At 33.1% G+C, this 19,665-nt stretch overlaps 1 protein-coding gene across 1 annotated transcript in view; it reads right to left on the bottom strand.

Moving 5' to 3' along the window:
* Positions 1-15,484, bottom strand: part of LOC145277797 (sodium- and chloride-dependent glycine transporter 1-like) — a 213,009-nt gene extending 197,525 nt beyond the window's left edge. The window contains exon 1 of the mRNA XM_080129622.1: positions 15,357-15,484. Within this exon, the coding sequence (XP_079985748.1) occupies positions 15,357-15,437 (81 nt within the window). The 5' untranslated portion in view covers positions 15,438-15,484. The remainder of the gene's footprint in view (positions 1-15,356) is intronic.
* Between the last annotated feature and the right edge of the window lie 4,181 nt (positions 15,485-19,665).

Genomic DNA, 19,665 nt, shown 5'->3' with positions numbered 1-19,665 from the left:
GGCTAGAAACCTCTTACATCAGTCAATATCGTATGTATTTATAAAGGCGGCATTCATAGAGTATTGTGGACACATTTGTATTGGCGCACCAGTTATTAGCATCTCCCTCTGGGACAGGATGCATAAAATAATTTAAAGCTCAATAGGTTGCATGCTGTCCACCAGTCTCCAGACACTGTCACATCATCACAATGTTTCATTTCTGTGCTTGTTTTACAACTGCTTTAACGAAATGTGCTGCGATGAAATTGCAGCATTTGTTTCTCCTCAATAAATATATATTCGACCCACCTGACTAATAACAAAACCCTACTCCTTCATTGGATATCTCTAGTCGTATAAACATACAAAAAATTTAAAATTGTAAAATAAACATCTTGTTTGTGGCAAATACAAAAGGTCATAGACCACGAACAAATTTGAGGCATTTCAGTGTTTATGTCCCTTTATATGATGAACGTTATACATTTGTTTTAAAACGTTTTGAAACAATTTTGCATACACGCATTTAATTATTTATTCTTTAATTAATATTATTAATTATTTATTTGAAATCGTTATTATATGGCCATGTAGCAGCGTCAACATGGACCCCCCAAGCGATCAAAATATGCCGGTTTTCTCGACATATAAGTATTCCAACTGATCACCATGGAAACGAGTGGTGCGATTGGTTCTGTCATGTGGAACTTCCTCAACCGCATGCATCTATCACTGTCTTGCCACACTGGAGACGCATTTAGATCACCATTGTTCGAAAGAAAGGCTTGGAGCCTGCCCTCGACCTGCCAAGGCAACAAGATATCCGATCGAACTTCCCGATGATATATCGCCATAATCATTTTTTATTATTACTTAACAGTTGAAACAAATTATTTAGAATTGGACAATAACAATGCAAATGTTTACATGAACATTTTAACATGTATAGAATTGACTTGTTAATAAACAATTGGCTTTCTGTAATATTTTATATTTTTGTTTTAGTTTTTGCTTCCTATTACGTCACCACTTATCAAAGCTAAGAGACACTTGGGTATAAGGATTAATGAAATGGCGTGATTATCAGCCGAAAGATGAGGAACATTACGGGAGTACTAACAGTGATCAACCGAGTTTGATTGCTTATGGGGCAGTATAGGATAAGAATTTGTTGACATTGGATTTGTAATCAGCATGAGACCATTTCAGCGGAAGACCTAATATAAAATAACTTAATTCAGTTTGCAATATTGTCTCCGTAACTTCGAATGAGAAGATTTCTTTAACGCAAGAATGATTCGTGGAATAAGCATAAACTTTTCTGTGTTTTTATTTTAGTACATAAAGACTAAACATTTCGCATATGATTCATATTCACATTGGATTAATGGCGCACAATAAATATATTGAAAGGAAAGTGTTTGTCGAGTTAGCATGGTTTACTTGCTGCGAAACAAAGTAAGACTTGTAAACCATGACGGACTAAACAACTCCGAAGTTCAGTCACTTTAAACCTTTATGTATTGGGACACGTTAATTAGGTTTTCTTTTTAATCTATATGGCAGCAGATCAAGTTGCATGTCATGTTTTTGTTCGCGCTTATATTAAGGTGAAAGGTGGATTAAGGGGAATTTGTTAAATGATACACAAGTCGTGGAATTTTGATTGTTGATATTACAAGATGTATGTTGACTGGAAACATAAAGTATTAAAAACAACAGTTGATTTGTTGGGTGTTTTTGGTTTCTAGGAGAACAAACAGTCAGAAGAAGAGAGAGAGCGAGAGAGAGAGATAGAGAAAGAAAGTGTGTAAGAGTGAGTGATAGAAAATGTGCGTGAGAAATATATGGAGTGCAAGAGAGAACAAGAGACAGAAAGTGTGTGTGAGAGAAAAAGAGAGAGCAAGAGAGAAAACGTGTGTATGATAGAGAGACAAGCAAAGAGAGGGGAGAAAGTAACTAGAGACAGACAGATACGAGTGAGAAATAAAGCGAGTAAGTGGAAGTGCCGCTCGTGGTGTGTGAGAGAGGGAGTGTGTGCGAGAGATAGCAAGTATGTGTGTGTGTGTGTGTATAAGAGAGGAAGATAAGAAATGCAAGAGGGGCGTACAAAGAGAACGGAGTGAGATAGACACGATAAAAAGAGATAAACAGACAGGGAAAGACAAATAAACACAAGATAGAAAGACGGCGAGAGGGAAAAGTGTGTGTGTGTGTGTGTGTGTGTGTGTGTGTGCGTGTGCGTGTGCGTGTGTGTGTGTGTGTGTGTGTGAATAATTCGTTGGATTCCTGAGACAAGTTTCTGACGTTTTTGCGGTTACGACCACCGCCAAACCTAAAGTCACTTACGTTAACGTTTAGGCTAGACAATCAATTTGTTTAAAAAATATCAGCGAAAAAAGTTACCCCCCCCCCCTGTAGAAAAGTGCCTAATTGCCGGTGAAGATATTAATGTTTTTATCCAATTTTTCGATATTTGTCGTATGAAAGGTCGAACTTTAAAACGATACTGATCTTGGTAAAATCCGTCGCTTTGTCGAAAGTTTAAGGCACACATGCACACATATATACATACATACATATATACATACATACATACATATGTTACATGAAAAGGCTTGCCCGCTTTTCATGTAAGTAAAAATAAAGAGAATTAGTTAAATGAAAATAAAATCAGATAAAACGGGAATCGAACCCTGTAGATAAGTTTTAAAGAACAATAGGTTTTCAATGGAATGTTTATAAATACAAATACAAATTTGGCTGGAAACTATTCACATTGTTAGAAAGAATGCATAATAAAATATCGGTTACAGAATTAGATAAGTAGATTAAATTCCTTTGTAAAACAACAAGGAAAATGGGAAATTTCCTGGTCATCAGAAATGGTTTCAAAAACGTGCAAATCGCACATGTTGATAAAACGTGAATTATAGTCATGTTGACCAGACATACATGTGATTTCTCAATATAGGAAAGAGTTCGAAGTTAGTTAGAGAGAGTGAGACGAGAGTCAGATCAGAGTCGGGGAGAAGAGAGAGAGAGAGAGAGAGAGAGAGAGCTGACATGGAACCTTGGGAGCGAGGTTAGAAGAAGAAATCATGTAAGACTTGAATTCCTGGATGCAAAGCCATTGACCGGTCATATGGAATAATAAAAAGAACATCTTCATCTTTTTGTTTCTGCATCTTCGTGTTGTTATTCAACAGAAAAGGTATTGTCCATTTATGTTATAAGAACTTTGTGAAAATCATCATCACCAAAGCAAAGGTAAAGTGAAATTGTATTAATATGAACTTTGTGTTTATAAAAATATACAACTGTCTCTCTCTTTACATGTGCCTGTTAATGTCACCAATATGCTATCTCTCACAGCACACAACATGAACAACAACAAATATATAAGTCGTCATCTAAACAAGAACACTAAATAAGAACAACGAAACATATACGAATATGTAGTACCTTTCGTCTAATAATAACAATCACCACGTAACACATACATACATACATTTATATATTAGTAACTAAAAATTTTCGACCCAAACCGATGAAAAAGCTTGCCCTAACTCTGAATACCCTTTATGTAAATTTCAAACGTTTAGACCAGAAATTGTCTGGTAATTTGGTAGAGACCGCAGAGGTCAAATTTATTTTTTGATTTGACCCTTATTAAGACCCCTTCAAATTTATTGTTTTGGGCTCAAATCAAGTTATTGATTATGTCTGAGCAAAAAAGAAAGGTCAATTTTTAACTTTGACCCCTATTATGACCCCTTAAAATTTATTGTTTTGGGCTCAAATCATATTATTAAGTTAGATCCATGTCCAAGGAACCTATATCTAAAATTTCAAGTGCCAAGACCCAAAATTGTCGGAGGAGTTTGGTAGAGTTCTCAAAAGTCAAATCGTTGAACTTTGACCCCTTAATCGTCAAATTTCTGGCTGAAAACCGATCACGTCGATTTTCATGAATCTCAATACCCTGTATATCAAATTTCGGTCTGTAGACTAAAAATTGACAGAGTTATTGCGTAGGGAAATGTACACACAGATACACAGATAGACAGACACTTTCACTTTTATATATATATATATATATATATATATATATATATAAAAGTGAACGGGTCTGTGTGTGTGTGTGTGTGTGTGTGTGTGTGCGTGTGTCTATCTGTCTGTCTGTCTATGTACATTTTCCTTCGCAATAACTCTGTAAATTTTCAGTCTACAGACTCGAAATTTGATATACAGGGTACTAAGATTTAGGAAAATCTATGTGATCGGTTTTCGGCACCATCATACACCCGGGCAACGCCGGGAACCCATGCTAGTATATATATATATATATATATATATATATATATATATATATATATATAAGCAGGGAGATCTGACATTGCCTGAGATTAAATGAGGATCGACCAATTTTCCGCACTTCGAATACTTTTATTGTCATTGTAAGCGAGGAAATCACTCATTTTTCAATTATATCGATTAATTCCATGCTCTAGTCGGGAACCCACCGCGGTGCACAGACAGCGAGATTTACATGCCTACCTGCAATGACTACATTATAGTCTACATTGCACTGTAGAGAAGCTATTATTAATTTAATAAAATTATGTTTATATTATGGCTTGAATTAAAGCTTAAAATACAAAAGTCAAATATCATGTTTCAATCGTGCTCTAAAAAGCAACATTCATTTCGAACGCGCCACTGTCTTATTAAAGAACCCACAGTTGATTTTATATGCCGTTTTATATTTATATAATTTTATTTATATGTATAGATGCGTATATATATATATATTACATATATTATTAGTATATATTTTATAATTGAAAGTACACAAACAAACACACATACACACACACACACACACAGATATATATATATATATATATATATATATATATATATATATATATATATATATTGTCTTTTCAAACCACAACTTACTTTGTGTCTAACCTCTCAGTGAGGAGGTATATAGGACACTTGGCTTCAATATTTAAACTTTGATTTAAAAAAAAAATTAATTTATATTCAGCATGTTTAAGGACTTTAAAATTACTTTCGTAATTTGAAGTGCCAATATCATCTTCAGAAGACAATTTACCAATAATCTATCAATTATAGATTAAAAAATGACTGACAAATCTATATCATCGTAAAACCTTATTGTTGCCATATGTAAAGTAATTTCTAGCTTGGCTTATTGTTTTAACATAAGCGTCAAATAGTACAGTTCGTTAAGCTATGCCGTTAAGATTTTCCACATAGACGATAGGTTAATTATCGGTGCGTAGTTGTTTTGGGCCTTGAAACACGAATAAACAGAAAAAAATCTTTATCACAGATAGAAGAATGGAATACGGAAAATGTGCACTACTTGTAAACATAGACATCTGAGGATTCTGGTAGCGCACGCTGCCAAATCAATAGAAATTAGAGAGGTGGCGAGAAGAAAATGCTGAAGTGGAACAAGATAGCTTTTTTAAACTATATTACATAGTAAAAATTTTTTTAAATATATACTTTGATAGTATGTCTAGTAAAGTACTGTGAACCCTTCATAAACTGGACAGCAGAAGAGCTTATGTATATAGATCAAAGAACTAGAAAACTAATCACTATGCACAATGTACTACACTTGAAAGATGATATTGATCAAGTGCAAAATCAATCCACATAGTCAGATGATGCTGATAAAACGCAGGTAAGTTTGGACAGAATAGACACTACTCGAAATATGAATAATAAAAAGAGACTAATTCAATCAAACTGAAATTGTACCGGTAGAGAATGAGACTCGAGCAGCGTTTGTAAATTGCAAATGATACGATCAATTTAATTAAAGAAATATTTGACTAGCAAATAACTGCAAGAAATGAACCTGTTAACTAGACACTTCGTTTGTGCGATTTAACCCAACTACCACATATAAATACGTGGTGGTGTAAACTTAAAATGTACATGAGAAAAACTGTTTTTGGTACATAAAATATTTTAGGTACTCATGCAGAGAGTGATCCAAACGTAACTCAGAGTCCGCCCGGCTTTCTCCGGAACATGACGTCAACAGCCGGAGTAAGCCAAGCGTCGCCGAGGAAATTAAGCCGAGCGTCGCCGATGAAAGCATAACAAGAAAAGAAAACTTACCTTAAATTTTAAGTTTTATTAACTGTAAAGAAAAATGTTATAACAATATTTTTTCTTTCTTTTATATATATATATATATATATATATATATATATATATATATATATTGTTTTAAATAAATAATGTTAAAGATTTTTTTTGTTCGAGAAAAAGTTTAGAGGTAAGTCAAATAGATACTTTCAAGTAATTTTTTTTGTAATTTTTTTTCAAAGAAGTTTAAAACAATTTTTTTATTTTTGTTGTTTTTGGGAGTTATTTATTTATTTTTTTATTTTTTCTAGGAAAAACCTGAGAACTAGAAAATTTAAACAAAACTGGGTAGGATAGTTTGTTTTTTTCCTATTAAAACAGATATTGTTGTTGTTTCCTCAGACCGTTGTTTTATTAATGGTGTGTGTGCGTAGATCGTATTCCGCATTCGCGCCGGAGGTCTTTCTGTGTTGCTCGCTCGAACGCCCACAAGTGGATGATTTTAATTATGATGGCAATTGTCAGTCTAGACTTGCGACAAAAGTTACCAGTCCGGATGATGTAAAAGTTCGCCATTTGGTAGCTTGACATCTTCAGGCATAGCCATCCCTTACCTTTCCTCTTATAATAAGATTGCACCTGTGTCCACATGGTGTACAAGTTTTCGTCCGTGCCAGTAAATCTTTCTTGACAAAATGTAGGACTCCGACTGGTGTTTTCAGCTGCTCACTTAAGGCTGTCAAATTTGTGTTTTTTTTTCTGACGTGAAAGTACGAAATGGTGAGCTTTATTTTTTGCTTTTTTTTTTACTAATTTGTTTCCTTTTCTTCCTCTTCCAAATTGTCGTCTGCTGCTTTGAATTTTCAACTCGCACGAACGCGCGTCGTGTTGAAAACCATCGTGCTACATTGTCATTGGCTCAGCTTTATGTTATGTCAGACAGCTTAATTTCCTCGGCGACGCTCGGCTTACTCCGGCTGTTGACGTCATATTCCAAGGAAAGCCGGGCGTGCGCGTGCGCTGAGTTACGTCTGGATCACTGTCTGCATGAGTACCATATTTTAATCTATATATTAATACGATAGCATATGTGTTATTTTCTGTATCACATTTATTTTTTTTCTTCCGAGTGTCTGTCGTTTAATTGTTATGCGCTTCCATTTCTTGTAATAAATAATTTTATCAAGAATTCTTCATCAGCTTTGGTTTCGGTTTCGATTATAGCTGAAAGAACTCAAGTTATATATACATACATTCTTTTTTTCTTCATAAGTTTTGATTTCGGTTTCGATTCAAGCTGATGCACCCAAGCCATATGGATATATTTTTTTATTTTTGAAATCACAAGTTTATAATATATAAGAATGGATCGAAAATTGACTCTTATAGTAATATATACGAAATCTGCATAAATTAAAATATATTTAAGCATATTTTACGACCAGGCTATGCTGGGCGTCCCTGCTAGCTAAGATATATACTTTTACAGTTTTAACAAAAGAACTACAGTAATATCAGGGTGTCTCCATTTACGCGGAGCATCCACAAACATGCCAACATCAATATATTACATATGAAAGAGTCCACTGTGGAATTTTCACAGGTGCCGCTAGAAATTATTATTTCTAAGAGGAATCGAAAACACTTAGTTTGTAAATAATTTGGTATAATTTCATTCCAAACTTTAGCCTAGTATTGAAAAACGCTTTTTTGATAAACTCCCTTTTTGGGAACTGAGGCTTGCTGCATTAATAAACATTTTATCAGACTTTTGCTCGCGTAGAGACAAGCACAATCATACGAGCGCAGATATCTTGAAATGTTAGCGCTATATCAGCTTGGCTCAGATTGACAGGTGTTTATAAAACTCAGCAGAGTCAAAACTATCAGAGCACACAGGTACATGCTGACGTCAGGTTGTTGAACAATGATAATATTTCAGTAGTTTTGTTTTTTAACGTGTATGCATCTCTCTCTCTCTCTCTCTCTCTCTCTCTCTCTCTCTCTCTCTCTCTCTCTCTCCCGTTCTTTCACTCTTCTCTTTTTCTTGCCACTTTTTCTCTCTCTTTTAATAAGAGAAGAATTGTATTTGTATTAAAGAGTTTTGCTGCGAACGTCGTCGAGCACAGATGTGTGGTTTTTCAATGAGGCCCGTCCGCGACGGACGTGGGTTGACAATCACCGGGGTTAAAATGCTCCTTAATTATTGAAATGAATAGAATTCTGATGTCTTCATGACACGGGCAATGCGCAAAGAATCATATATATGTGCCACCAGAGAATTAAACTACAAGATCAATTTATACAAAAGTAATATCAAACTTCCAAAAAAAAAATGTATTTGTCTCATAACACAGTCATCATTGCAATAAAGGTAAATTTAAAATTATGTCGCGTTGTCAAACAATGCTATTCTTATCTCTTAATTCACAATGGAAAATTTGTAGACAAATTCACATCAGCATTTAACAAATCATAAAATATGTGCATTCATACATACATATACATACATACATACATGATACTAAGTATATGTATGCACGTATGTGTGTGAGTAGTTAAGTGCATATGCGTATGCATGCATACATGTGTATAGATGTACTTTTGAGCACATATGTATTATGTATATCTCGATATAAGACAATGTGCATGCATAGTTGGCAAATGCACACATTGAATAAAAACACACATACGTTCACAAACACAAACCTTACAAGACAGCAAGGAATAATAGGTACGCACCTGCACGGAATAAGTATAAATACACGAACACGGTCTATTAGAAGTACGAAGAAATAGTCATTATGATTAAAGGTTTTACGACTCATATACACAAAAGATAATAAACACGAACACAAGATTACACATTAAAAACATACTCGCATATGACAAAAATATTAAATACATACACGTATATACTGTTGAATCAGATCCACACACAGAAATCACCACCTTTAGAAATGAACATGACACAGCGACGCACCCGCACAAGCTAGAATTTATAGGTAGACACGCAAACACATGTATGCATGCACAGAATGAGCCCAGACATATAAATACTTCACTGTAAGCAAAGTTTTATGTAGCCGAATGAATGATGAATAATAATGGTTTTATGACTCAGAGAAATACATGGCAATAAATGCACGGTCCAACAGGGAGCTAACTCTATAGAGAACGCGCATGCGCGCACGAGAGAGAGAGAGAGAGAGAGAAGAAAGAGAAGAGAGAGAAATTTCTAATAAAAAAGTAATTAATACGCTAACTTTCTACTCATTAGTACAAAAGACTGATGAGATTAAAGAACGCCAGAAAAACGCATTTCATTTAAGCATTGCATTTAAGCAACTAAGTATCCGACACAAACACGTTAAAAAACAAAATACAAATTGAAAATGTGTGTTGCCTCGCCCATATTTATATCTAATAACACTCAGGTTAAATCTAGGTCGCCTTTAAATACACAAAGAAAGATGACTTACCATCTTCAAAAAAAGGAACAGAGAAAAGGCGAAATAGAAGTCAGTCGATCTTTGTCTAATAAACTACAGGTGAGTGGCTGGTGAAAACAGGGGTTGTAACAACGAAGTATCTGATTGGTTAACGGGCAAACTTAATATGTATATGTAAAAACACAGGGTAGCATCAATTACCTGCATTAGCTTTACGAAGATGATATGGAAAATTTGTGTAACTTAATTTTTTTATTACATTTTCACCTCAAACATGGCACAGTGCCACTTTGATGTAGGGGGCTACTATCAGAGATATAAGTTGCATGGATGCTATGTAGGGAGTTGAGCAGCAAGATGTCTATTCACATTGCACTTGAACTTCTGCATGTCAGTACAGTTGGAAAAGCAGAACCCGGGAGGGAGTTTAAAAGTCTAACAGTTCTGAGGAAGAAACTATTAGAGTAGAAGGCTTTCTTAAAACTAGGGAGCTGTACTGTGTAGGGGTGAAAGGTTGCTGCTTGTCGGGTTTGTCGAGGGTATTTACGTTGAAGGGGTATTGTCGTATATCTTTTATATATATATATATATATATATATATATATATATATATGCTGAGGTATGAAAATATATTCATGGCAATTAAGCTACACAGAAGACTTCGCATTATATCACCGGAAGGAATCGTCAGGCTAAGTGAATAGGATTTGTGTTACTAGTTGTTTTTATAATATTTCGCTAGCTTACTAATAAGAACCGTTGTTTTCCCTCCCACGGGTAAATGTTTCTGTTAGTGACTGACTAAGCTTCTCACGAACAACCTTTATTCGACCGCTTTTTATGGGTGTGACGTGTCGCATTAAAAAGGTGAAGTTATTCAATTTCTATTTATAATGAATATTGTAAATCATTATATATATATATATATATATATATATATATATATATATGTGTGTGTGTGTGTGTGTGTGTGTATGTGTGTGTGTGTATTTAATAAATATAGAGAATATTCAGTATTAAGGAAACTGTTCTATCGGTTGAACAGGTCGAATATTAGTCTCTTAGTGGAATGCATCACAAACGTTTATATATAGCTTATTGTCATAAATCATTTTCATGTTACCACTAAGCTTTCCTCGCATAATAGGGTATATGCTGAAATATATATATATATATATATATATATATATATATATATATATATATATATATATATATATATACTAGCTTTGCTCGGGCACTATGTACTGTTCATAACTTGTCCTGCGTGTGAATACACTTTCTGTAAGATTTCAAATGTTTAGACCAAAATTTGGGTTGGTAATTTCGTAGAGACCGCAGAGGTCATTTTTTTTAACTTTGACATCAATTTTGACCCTTTAACATTTATTATTTTGGTCTCAAATCAAAATATAAGGTTTTACTCATGTTCAAGTAATCTATATCTAAAATTTCAAGTCTTTAGACCAAAAAATTGGCAGAGGAATTTGGTAGAGTCTGCAAAGGTCAACTCTGTAAACTATGACCTTTTAAAAACCAAATTTTCGCACACAAACTGATTAAAATGCTTGCCGGGTGTCTGAATACCCGTTATGTATAAATTTCAAATGTTTAGACCCAAAATTGACTGGTAGTTTGCTAGAGTCCTAAAGGTAAAATCTTTTGAACATTGACTCCTTGGCAGCTCGAATTTTCGACGCAAACCGATTAAAAAGCTTGTCCTATCTCTGAATACTCTTTATGTAAAATTTCAAATGTTTAGACCAGAAATTGGCTGAGTAACTTGGTAGAGACCGCAGAGGTCAAATTTTTTAAACTTTGATCCCAATTTTGATCCCTTAATATTTATTGTTTGGGCTCAAATCAAATTAAAATGTTTGATCCATGTCCAAGTAACCTACATTTAAAATTTCAAGTGTTTAGACCCAAAATTGGCGGAGGAGTTTGATAGATTTTTCAAAGGTCAAATCATTTAACTTTGACCCCTTGAAAGCCAGATTTCTGGCTGAAAACCGATTAAAAAGATTGTCTTTAATCTCAATACTCCCTATGTCAAATTTCGAGTTTCTAGACTAAAAATTGACAGAGTTATTTGGTAAGGAAATGTACACACACGCGCGTGCGCGCACACACACACACACACACACATTTTCACTTTTATAGATATATAGATACACCTAATATATTATAATATTTGCATATACTAAAAAATATGACTCAATAGTTGTGCTTGGGTTAAATTGTTTGAATAAGAAAAAAAATTCAAAATTATATATATATGTATATGTTACATGATAAGGGCTGTCCCCTTTTCATGTAAGTATAAAAATAGAGAATTTAGTTAAAATGAAAATGAAATAGCAACAGACGAAATTTGAACCTCGTAATTTAGGTTTAGAAATAGATTACGTGTGAGAATTTAAAAATGTAAAACAAACGTTTGTTTAGAAATAGATAAAATATTTCAAGAAAAGAATGTGAACAGTCAAGTTTGTTATGAAATTTTAAATTGAAAGAATGCAGCTTATAAGATAATGTTTTTAACATATGGGAAAAATAGGTTACTGAGTATAGGAAAAGTTTTGGACACGTATGTCCAGAACACGTGAAAGAAGGCACATGTTTTAACATGTGTATGACGTCACGGAAAATAGAAAGTTCTAGGGATAGATAAAAACTTTAGTTAGAAGAAACAGTCAGTGAAAAAACTCAGAGAGAGTCAGTCGTCTAGGAAGCGAGACGTCACTTCAAGAAAAAAATGTGAAACTTTGAATTCTTGATGATGGAATCACGGCCGGTCGTGTGACGAAATAAACCATCATGTGTTTTGTAAAGCTCGTCTTGTCTTATGATTCTTACAAAAAGGTAAAGTGAAATTGTATTATATATTTGTGTTATAAAATGTCTTTTCATACACATCTCGACTTCTCATATCCACAATGAGAATCTACATCATGTCTACACAATGTCCGAACAGTGAACACTGTCTCCTCATTCTAAGAGCTTTCTTCTTCCAATCTACACATCAAGAAAGAATGAACATTTAAATATAGGAATCGTAATAATATGAACAATCTCGCTAAGTCTCTTACAACAACATACAACCTCTCTCTCTCTCTCTCTCTCTCTCTCTCTTTCTGAGTCTTTCAACATCCCTCTCTAATAAGACTCTTTCTAAACATCTCTCTCTAAGACTCTTTTAATGAAAAACCAATATACATCATATATATATATATATATGTATATATGTATATATATATATACTACCTAGAGGTCTGACCTATTTCAAGATTGAATGAGGATCAACAAATGTTCCATACTTCCAATATTTTTATTGTCATCGAAATCACCCATTTAAATAGAGAGATTCCCTGCTCTAGTCGAGGGCCCATCGCAGTGCACTTGGAGCACGATTTACATGCCTACCCACAGTGACTTAGTCGAAAATACATTGTAGTCTACAATGTATTGTAAAGAATGTACTGCTGATTTTATGAGATTATTTTATATAACGGCTTGAATTAATGTCTAAAATGCCAAATTCAACAATCATGGTTCAGTTATGGTTTAAACCAAACCAATCAAATTAAGGACAGTTTTGTGCCTTAGAAACGCTACGTCCTAGGAGAAAAAGTTTTCTACGAGACTTACAAAAATAACATATCACAAAGAAGGAGACTATAGACTTTCTTTGTAAAATATATTCTTTCTACCTAACCCTGCTGTACGCGTCTTCTTAAAGACCATTCCCTACGGATACAGAAATCAGACGAGGGAGATATTAATAAACTAAAAAATTAACTTGGTGTAACGCTTAAACATATTGAAGAAGATTACCAACATTTTATTTTTGTACGGTAAGATTAAAGCGGTATTAAGTGTCACATATAAGAAAAAATACGTCACAAAAAGGAAGTTAAATTTGATCAACTAAATTTGATGATCAAAGAAAAATAAGTTGTCTCCTAAATCGTGTTTAGGTTGTGAGCAATTGCAGTGGTACAAAGATTGTCCGTATAAAATGAAAAGTATAAGCATCGAGCAACAAGTAGCGCGACCATTTTGGATTAATTTCTGACCCCAGTCTTCCTTTTACTATGGTGTTTCATTGTAGATGGGAATAATTGCTTCTATTTTATTAACGTATAGATAATGGTAGGAGATTAGACTCATAGCAAGCTAGTGCGATAAATACTATGTCGGCTCGGAAAAGCGTAATGTAGCTACAAAGTTTTCCTGGATTAGTAAATTATAATGTGTTTATTCCAAACATGCACAAGTTGTGAACTCCTCTAAATTAGCTATTAAAATCGAATTTTATTAGATTTGGACGCCAGAATACCAGACGATATTTGAATTCTAATTCGCATTGCATTGGCGCTTACATATTACACAAAATGGGTGATAAATCCTTAAAACCTAATACTCACGCGTCTGCAGAAAAGCTACTGACATCACTAAATTTCACCGATTTTTTCAAGGAAGTCGTTTTGTGTTTTAAACTGACCATAAGCCACTGATAACGATTTATTCGTCAAAAAGGGATTATCAGCGCATGCTGGAAACTGGCTGTGAAGATATTGAACCATTTTTTTCAATCACAATTATAATATGTGGTTTATTATTTGGTCAAAAATTAGTCAAGTTGATGTATTATCTATTTTCATCCAAAACTATGCGGAAATCCTTGCAAACACAATGATACAAACCGAAATAGTAGTAAAAAATCATGTAATGCTATTAGGGAGCTTCTGATACCACTAAAAACATAAAACACTAAAAAATAAAACGATGGATGATAAGTAAAAAAGTATAAAATACCGACAAATATCGAAAGTTTATTCAATTTGTAATGAAGTAATTATGTGTGGCAATCGAGTGGTCATTGCTGCAGGATTATAGAAAAAAATACAAAAAATGCAGTGAAACTATTCGAAGGTTATGCTTTGGTAGCAAAGATACCCCCTATAAAGATAAAGACCCTGGCTGAAAACAAACCGGCCTGATCTAGCATCCAAATAGATTGTTCTGGCCCACTTGAAGGCTTCTATTACCTAACAGTGGTGGACAGTTTCTGGAATTGCTAGAAATATTAAAATGTAAAAAAAAAAAGAAAAAATACCACGGAAGTAAGTTTTTTTTTCTTTTTATATCAACTGTTCGCCTTGTTCAGGCTCGTTGATTGTATTGTATCAGACAATCTAACACAATCCACATCTAGTGAACTTATACTATTTTGTCAAACATGGGCATGTACAAAAGAGTGCTTAGAAACACGATGGGTACATCTAACAAAAAAAAACGATTTTTACAGATATATAGAATGACTTCAAATTAAAATATCTTCCTTGACATCAGCAGAAGCAATCAATTTCAATTAAAATTAAAAAACATTGCTTAATATGAATTCAGGATGTTAAAAACATGTTACGAAGGGACACTTCAATGTTTGAGAAAAATGTTTTCTTTCAATGTTGGAGAAAAATATTTTCTTTCGGATATTTATAAACAAGAAACCCAACTAGGAAGCAGGAAGAGTGGACAAACGGATTGGGAACATCATTTCCATGATAAAAGAAACCAAGTTTATCCCCAAAAGACACATGAATCAAATATTGTCAGTAAATAATACTCCAGGGGACAAAGTAAGGGATGCAGTGTTTGACACATTTGAGATACCAATGCCACAAACAGGTTTTGAACAGCGAAGATAAAAAGAAAGCATAAAAAATATTGGATCAAAGTTAAAATAGAAGGTTGGGGTATAGTGTGATTATGACTTACCCTAATTCTTAATGATATGAACTGTTCGAAATTATGTATAGAGTAGCTTACACCAAAGATCAAACAGTGTTTTTGTAACATAATGTTCTGTATTTCTGTAAATACACAATCACAACTGAAATGTCTCCATAAAATTAGTGTGAAAGTCGAAAATCATTTTTAAACCTTTAAACTGTTAACTCAAAAGCAATTCCAGACTATAATTAATATTAACAGTTAAAGGTTGTGTTTTATGGTTTTTTGTTATCCTAAACCAAACAAAAACCAAAGCAAACACTATTTTTACTGTGCCATTATCAGAATTGACATCATCAGTTTTATTGTGTTATTTTCTTTTTATAGGATTATAAAATCATTAACATAGCACCTGACGTTGTGGAGAGTAGTGTTGAAAGCACGATGACATTAACAGTCGATTTCTAATTGATAACATTGCGAGTTAATTATAACTTTTAAAAAGTGTCAGCATTTTGCTGTCATAATTGTTAATTACTTTTAAAAAATTAAAATCACACATATACGACTGGAAAATTTTGGAATAAAACGCTGCTAATTGTTAAGTATTATGTAAAAAAATAAAGCAACAAATGAATGTCTTTAAAGTCTTATTTTGACAAAATTACTGCGCTAATTAAATATATATAATTATAAAACTCAAATGGCTTTGTAACGATGCATGTAACCCACTTTCCGGTTTACGACATCCGGTTGCGCATGCGCGCATAACCTGCGCACTGAAATATTGACGTTATTATTTCGAAATTATTATTTAACATGGGAAGAGCGGGGTTTAAAATAAACAAAAAACAAAAGAACAATTGGGACGCTGAAATATTAACGTTATTATTTCGAAATTATTATTTAACATGGGAAGAGCGGGGTTTAAAATAACTTAAACGTAATACAGAAATGAACGATGTAAAAAAGCAGATATATCAAAATTTGAAGTTAACTATAATAAGTATTATGGTATCTGTTCAGTGCAGATTTATCTATAAATATGGCCAACCACTTATAATTCAGTAACTCTAATTTTATTTTTCAAAAATAATCAATTATAATAAACAGAACGGCTCATAGAAATCTATTTATATTCTTTTTTCATTTTAATATACTTTCATGGAAATGTTTCTGTTATGTAAAAAAAACAACTATTTTCTTGACGTCACAAGTGTCACGCTCATACATGAATTCCATAGCTAATATAACATACTGACCCAACGGGTCACGGGTAGTCTAGTAGTAATTAATATTCAAGTAATATACCTTAATATCGTATCTCATGAATATGGATAAAATTCAATTCAAAATAATGTATTTGAATTTTCAAATGGGAGGTTGTGTTTTTGAAAACATTTAACATACTCTGAAAATGCTGAAAATTGGGGAATATTTACTAATTAAATTTGGAACAATCTAAATTTTCATGATGTACTATCACTCCCTTCTTCCATTTAATGCCTCCTACGAATATTAAAATCAAGATATAATGGCACTAACCCTTATTTTTAGAACTCCTATTCCAATTTTGATCAAAATTCATTGCATGACTTTGATCCTAGAATATTTTCAAATTGTAAGAATTCAGAAATTAATTTATAATCTAGTGACTATGAATCAAATTTTATACAAATCTGATCAATGAATTTTGTGTTAATATTAGCCCTTAAAACCCCTTTAAAATATTAATAAAAATGGAATTGCGGAATATTTATTAATACTAATGTCTATTATTAAAATTAAAGTAGGGGATATCTGATTTTTCACTAAAAGATTCCAACTCCTTTTTACCTGATTTGCATGAAATAAATTATGCAAATTTGGATCCTCGCGTCTAGTAGGTATGTTCCAAACTTCATAATGCTCAGCTTAGGGATGAATACTGCACATATACATATATAAACATGTTTAGCTTTATAAAAAGAAACCCTCACACACATGCATATACAGTGGCGCCACAAAGAAAGTCCGCACTTGTCATTTTTTTCAAAAACCGCTAGTTAATTTTTACGTTTTTTCTTCTTTCTTTTTTCTTTGTATTCTTGTTGTTTTCTTTTTCCTTTTCTTACCTTTTTCTTTCTCGTTTTAAGTCCTTTCTAATTAACTTAATGCTGAATCTACCACACTATATTTAAAATAACAGTAAACGAAGATGTATTTAGACATGATACAACTACACACACATTATATATATATATATATATATATATATATAATTGGTCAAGGGGAAAATTATTCCCAACTCGCATTTAGGTAAAAATGCACTTTCGTATAAATAATTGAATTCGTTCAAAGAGTATCGCTAACAAAAACAAATAAAAACATATATATATATATATATATATATATATATATATATATTTGTAAATTAGATTTGTGCATCCAGTCCGATCCAAATAGGTTAGTGGTATTCCTTAATCCAGATATGCGATGGCAGATTCAAGACCGCCTAGCATCATGCCCATAACTTGTTGAAAAATGGCAAGTGCGACCTTAACCCCAAATGCTAATCTTTTGTATCTATAAAGATCTTGATGGGTACTGATGTAGAGTAATTTAGCACTCATTTTCAACTGGAATCTGTAGATATGCGTCACTTAGGTCAATTTTTGAGAAAATTTTACCACTGTTTAGTCTTGTAAAAACTTCCCCTGGACTTGGCAGGGGATACTCCAAAGACGCATTCAACCCTGTCGAAACATCTGCCGTAACACGGATTTCCCCTGATTTCTTTTTCACATAGACCGTTGGGGCAGCCCACTGACTGTATTCTATTTTCGATAGAATGACCGCATTTTTTAATCTGTCGAGCTCTTAGTCGATTTTTCCAGCGACGCAAATAGCATGTTGCGTTGTCTCTTGAAAATTGGTAGTAAATTCCGCTTTAATCTTAATTTCGCGACCATTTTTGTACATTTTCCGATGCCCGGTGCGATTACTTCCGTAAATTCATTTTTTTCTTTCTTTTTTTTTTAAATTCGCGATTAACGTTTCCTTTTTTGCTAGCACTAATTCTGCTTTTCTGCAGAATGTAGATATTGTCAGGGTTCATAAATTAGATTTGTGCATCCAGCCCGATCCGAGTAGGTTAGTGGTATTCCTTAATACATACGCTTTTAATTTTTCGTCTTTCCTAATCATGTGACGTTCACTAAAAATTCACCTCAGAAGTTAATTTGCGTATTGTAAACGGCTTTTGCTGTTTTTCGTGTTCTCAGCATTGTGAGTTTATTCAATTTCTTCCAATTAGCTAAATTTATTATCGAAAAGTCTGAACCCGCATGGAGTTGCATATTTTTATTTCTTTATCATTAATTTTTATAGTCACATATTTTCGCAACCCTTCTTCGTTATTTTTAGTCTCCTTCAAACACTCGGGTTTTGTATTTAATTTTATTGCTGCAGTGAGTAACTTTGCGTCCTTTTTTAATTTTTTTTTTTTTCTTCTTAAACATTATCTTGATAAAGATGGACAGTCTTTAAACCAATGCAATTTACCACATCGATTACACGGAGACGAGATTTCTTTCTTCAAATTCTTTCTTAGCTGTGTGTCGATGTGGGTGTGTGTGTGTGTGTGTGCGTGTGCGTGTGCGTGTGCGTGTGCGTGTGCGTGTGTGTGTGTGTGTGTGTGTGTTTTACTTTTTACGTGTTTTTTTAATTGTCTGTCCGCTTTTTTCATCTACGTGAGTCCAGCTTCGATACTCAGTTAATCTTTTTTGTTTAATAATTTCTATTTTCTGGCAGTCTTCCGTTAATTTTTGTAGGGTAGGTTTGGTTAATTTTCCAATTTTGTAAGAATACGCCTCCTAATTTTCGCATCACGACCAGAAGTCAATCCTTGCGCAAATGCTAGGTACGGGAAAAATGAATGCCGATACTCAAAATGTATAAACATTTTGACCCCCTCCCTTAACTTAAAGATTAACCAAATATCAGGAACTTAACCAATTTTAATGAAATTTTCACTATTTATCAAATAATGATACCGGAATATAATGAACTAATTATTTTTATTTAAATCTGAGTGGAAATGTATTATTTTCTTTAAACAAAAAACACCTTTACTAAAGTTCTGGTTTTCAGTAGTAAATAAAAAACAAAAAAAAGCAAGAATTTATTTTTGCTTTTTTATATAAATAAAGCATCGTAATTTGTAAAAATAAAAAAATAAAATAATTTTTACAGGAACATTACGAAAAAAGCCCTTAAAGCCCGTATTAATGAATTCGATATAACTCGAATAAAAATGAATTTCTCGAACCACCGATATTACCATTGAATTAAACATTGTTTATTTAATATTTTC

This window comes from Euprymna scolopes, chromosome 6, assembly GCF_053919585.1.
Source record: "Euprymna scolopes isolate OS-2025 chromosome 6, ASM5391958v1, whole genome shotgun sequence".
NCBI lineage: Eukaryota > Metazoa > Mollusca > Cephalopoda > Sepiida > Sepiolidae > Euprymna > Euprymna scolopes.
The sequence above is the reverse complement of the archived record's forward strand: the minus strand, read 5'-3'. Positions and strand labels throughout refer to the sequence as shown.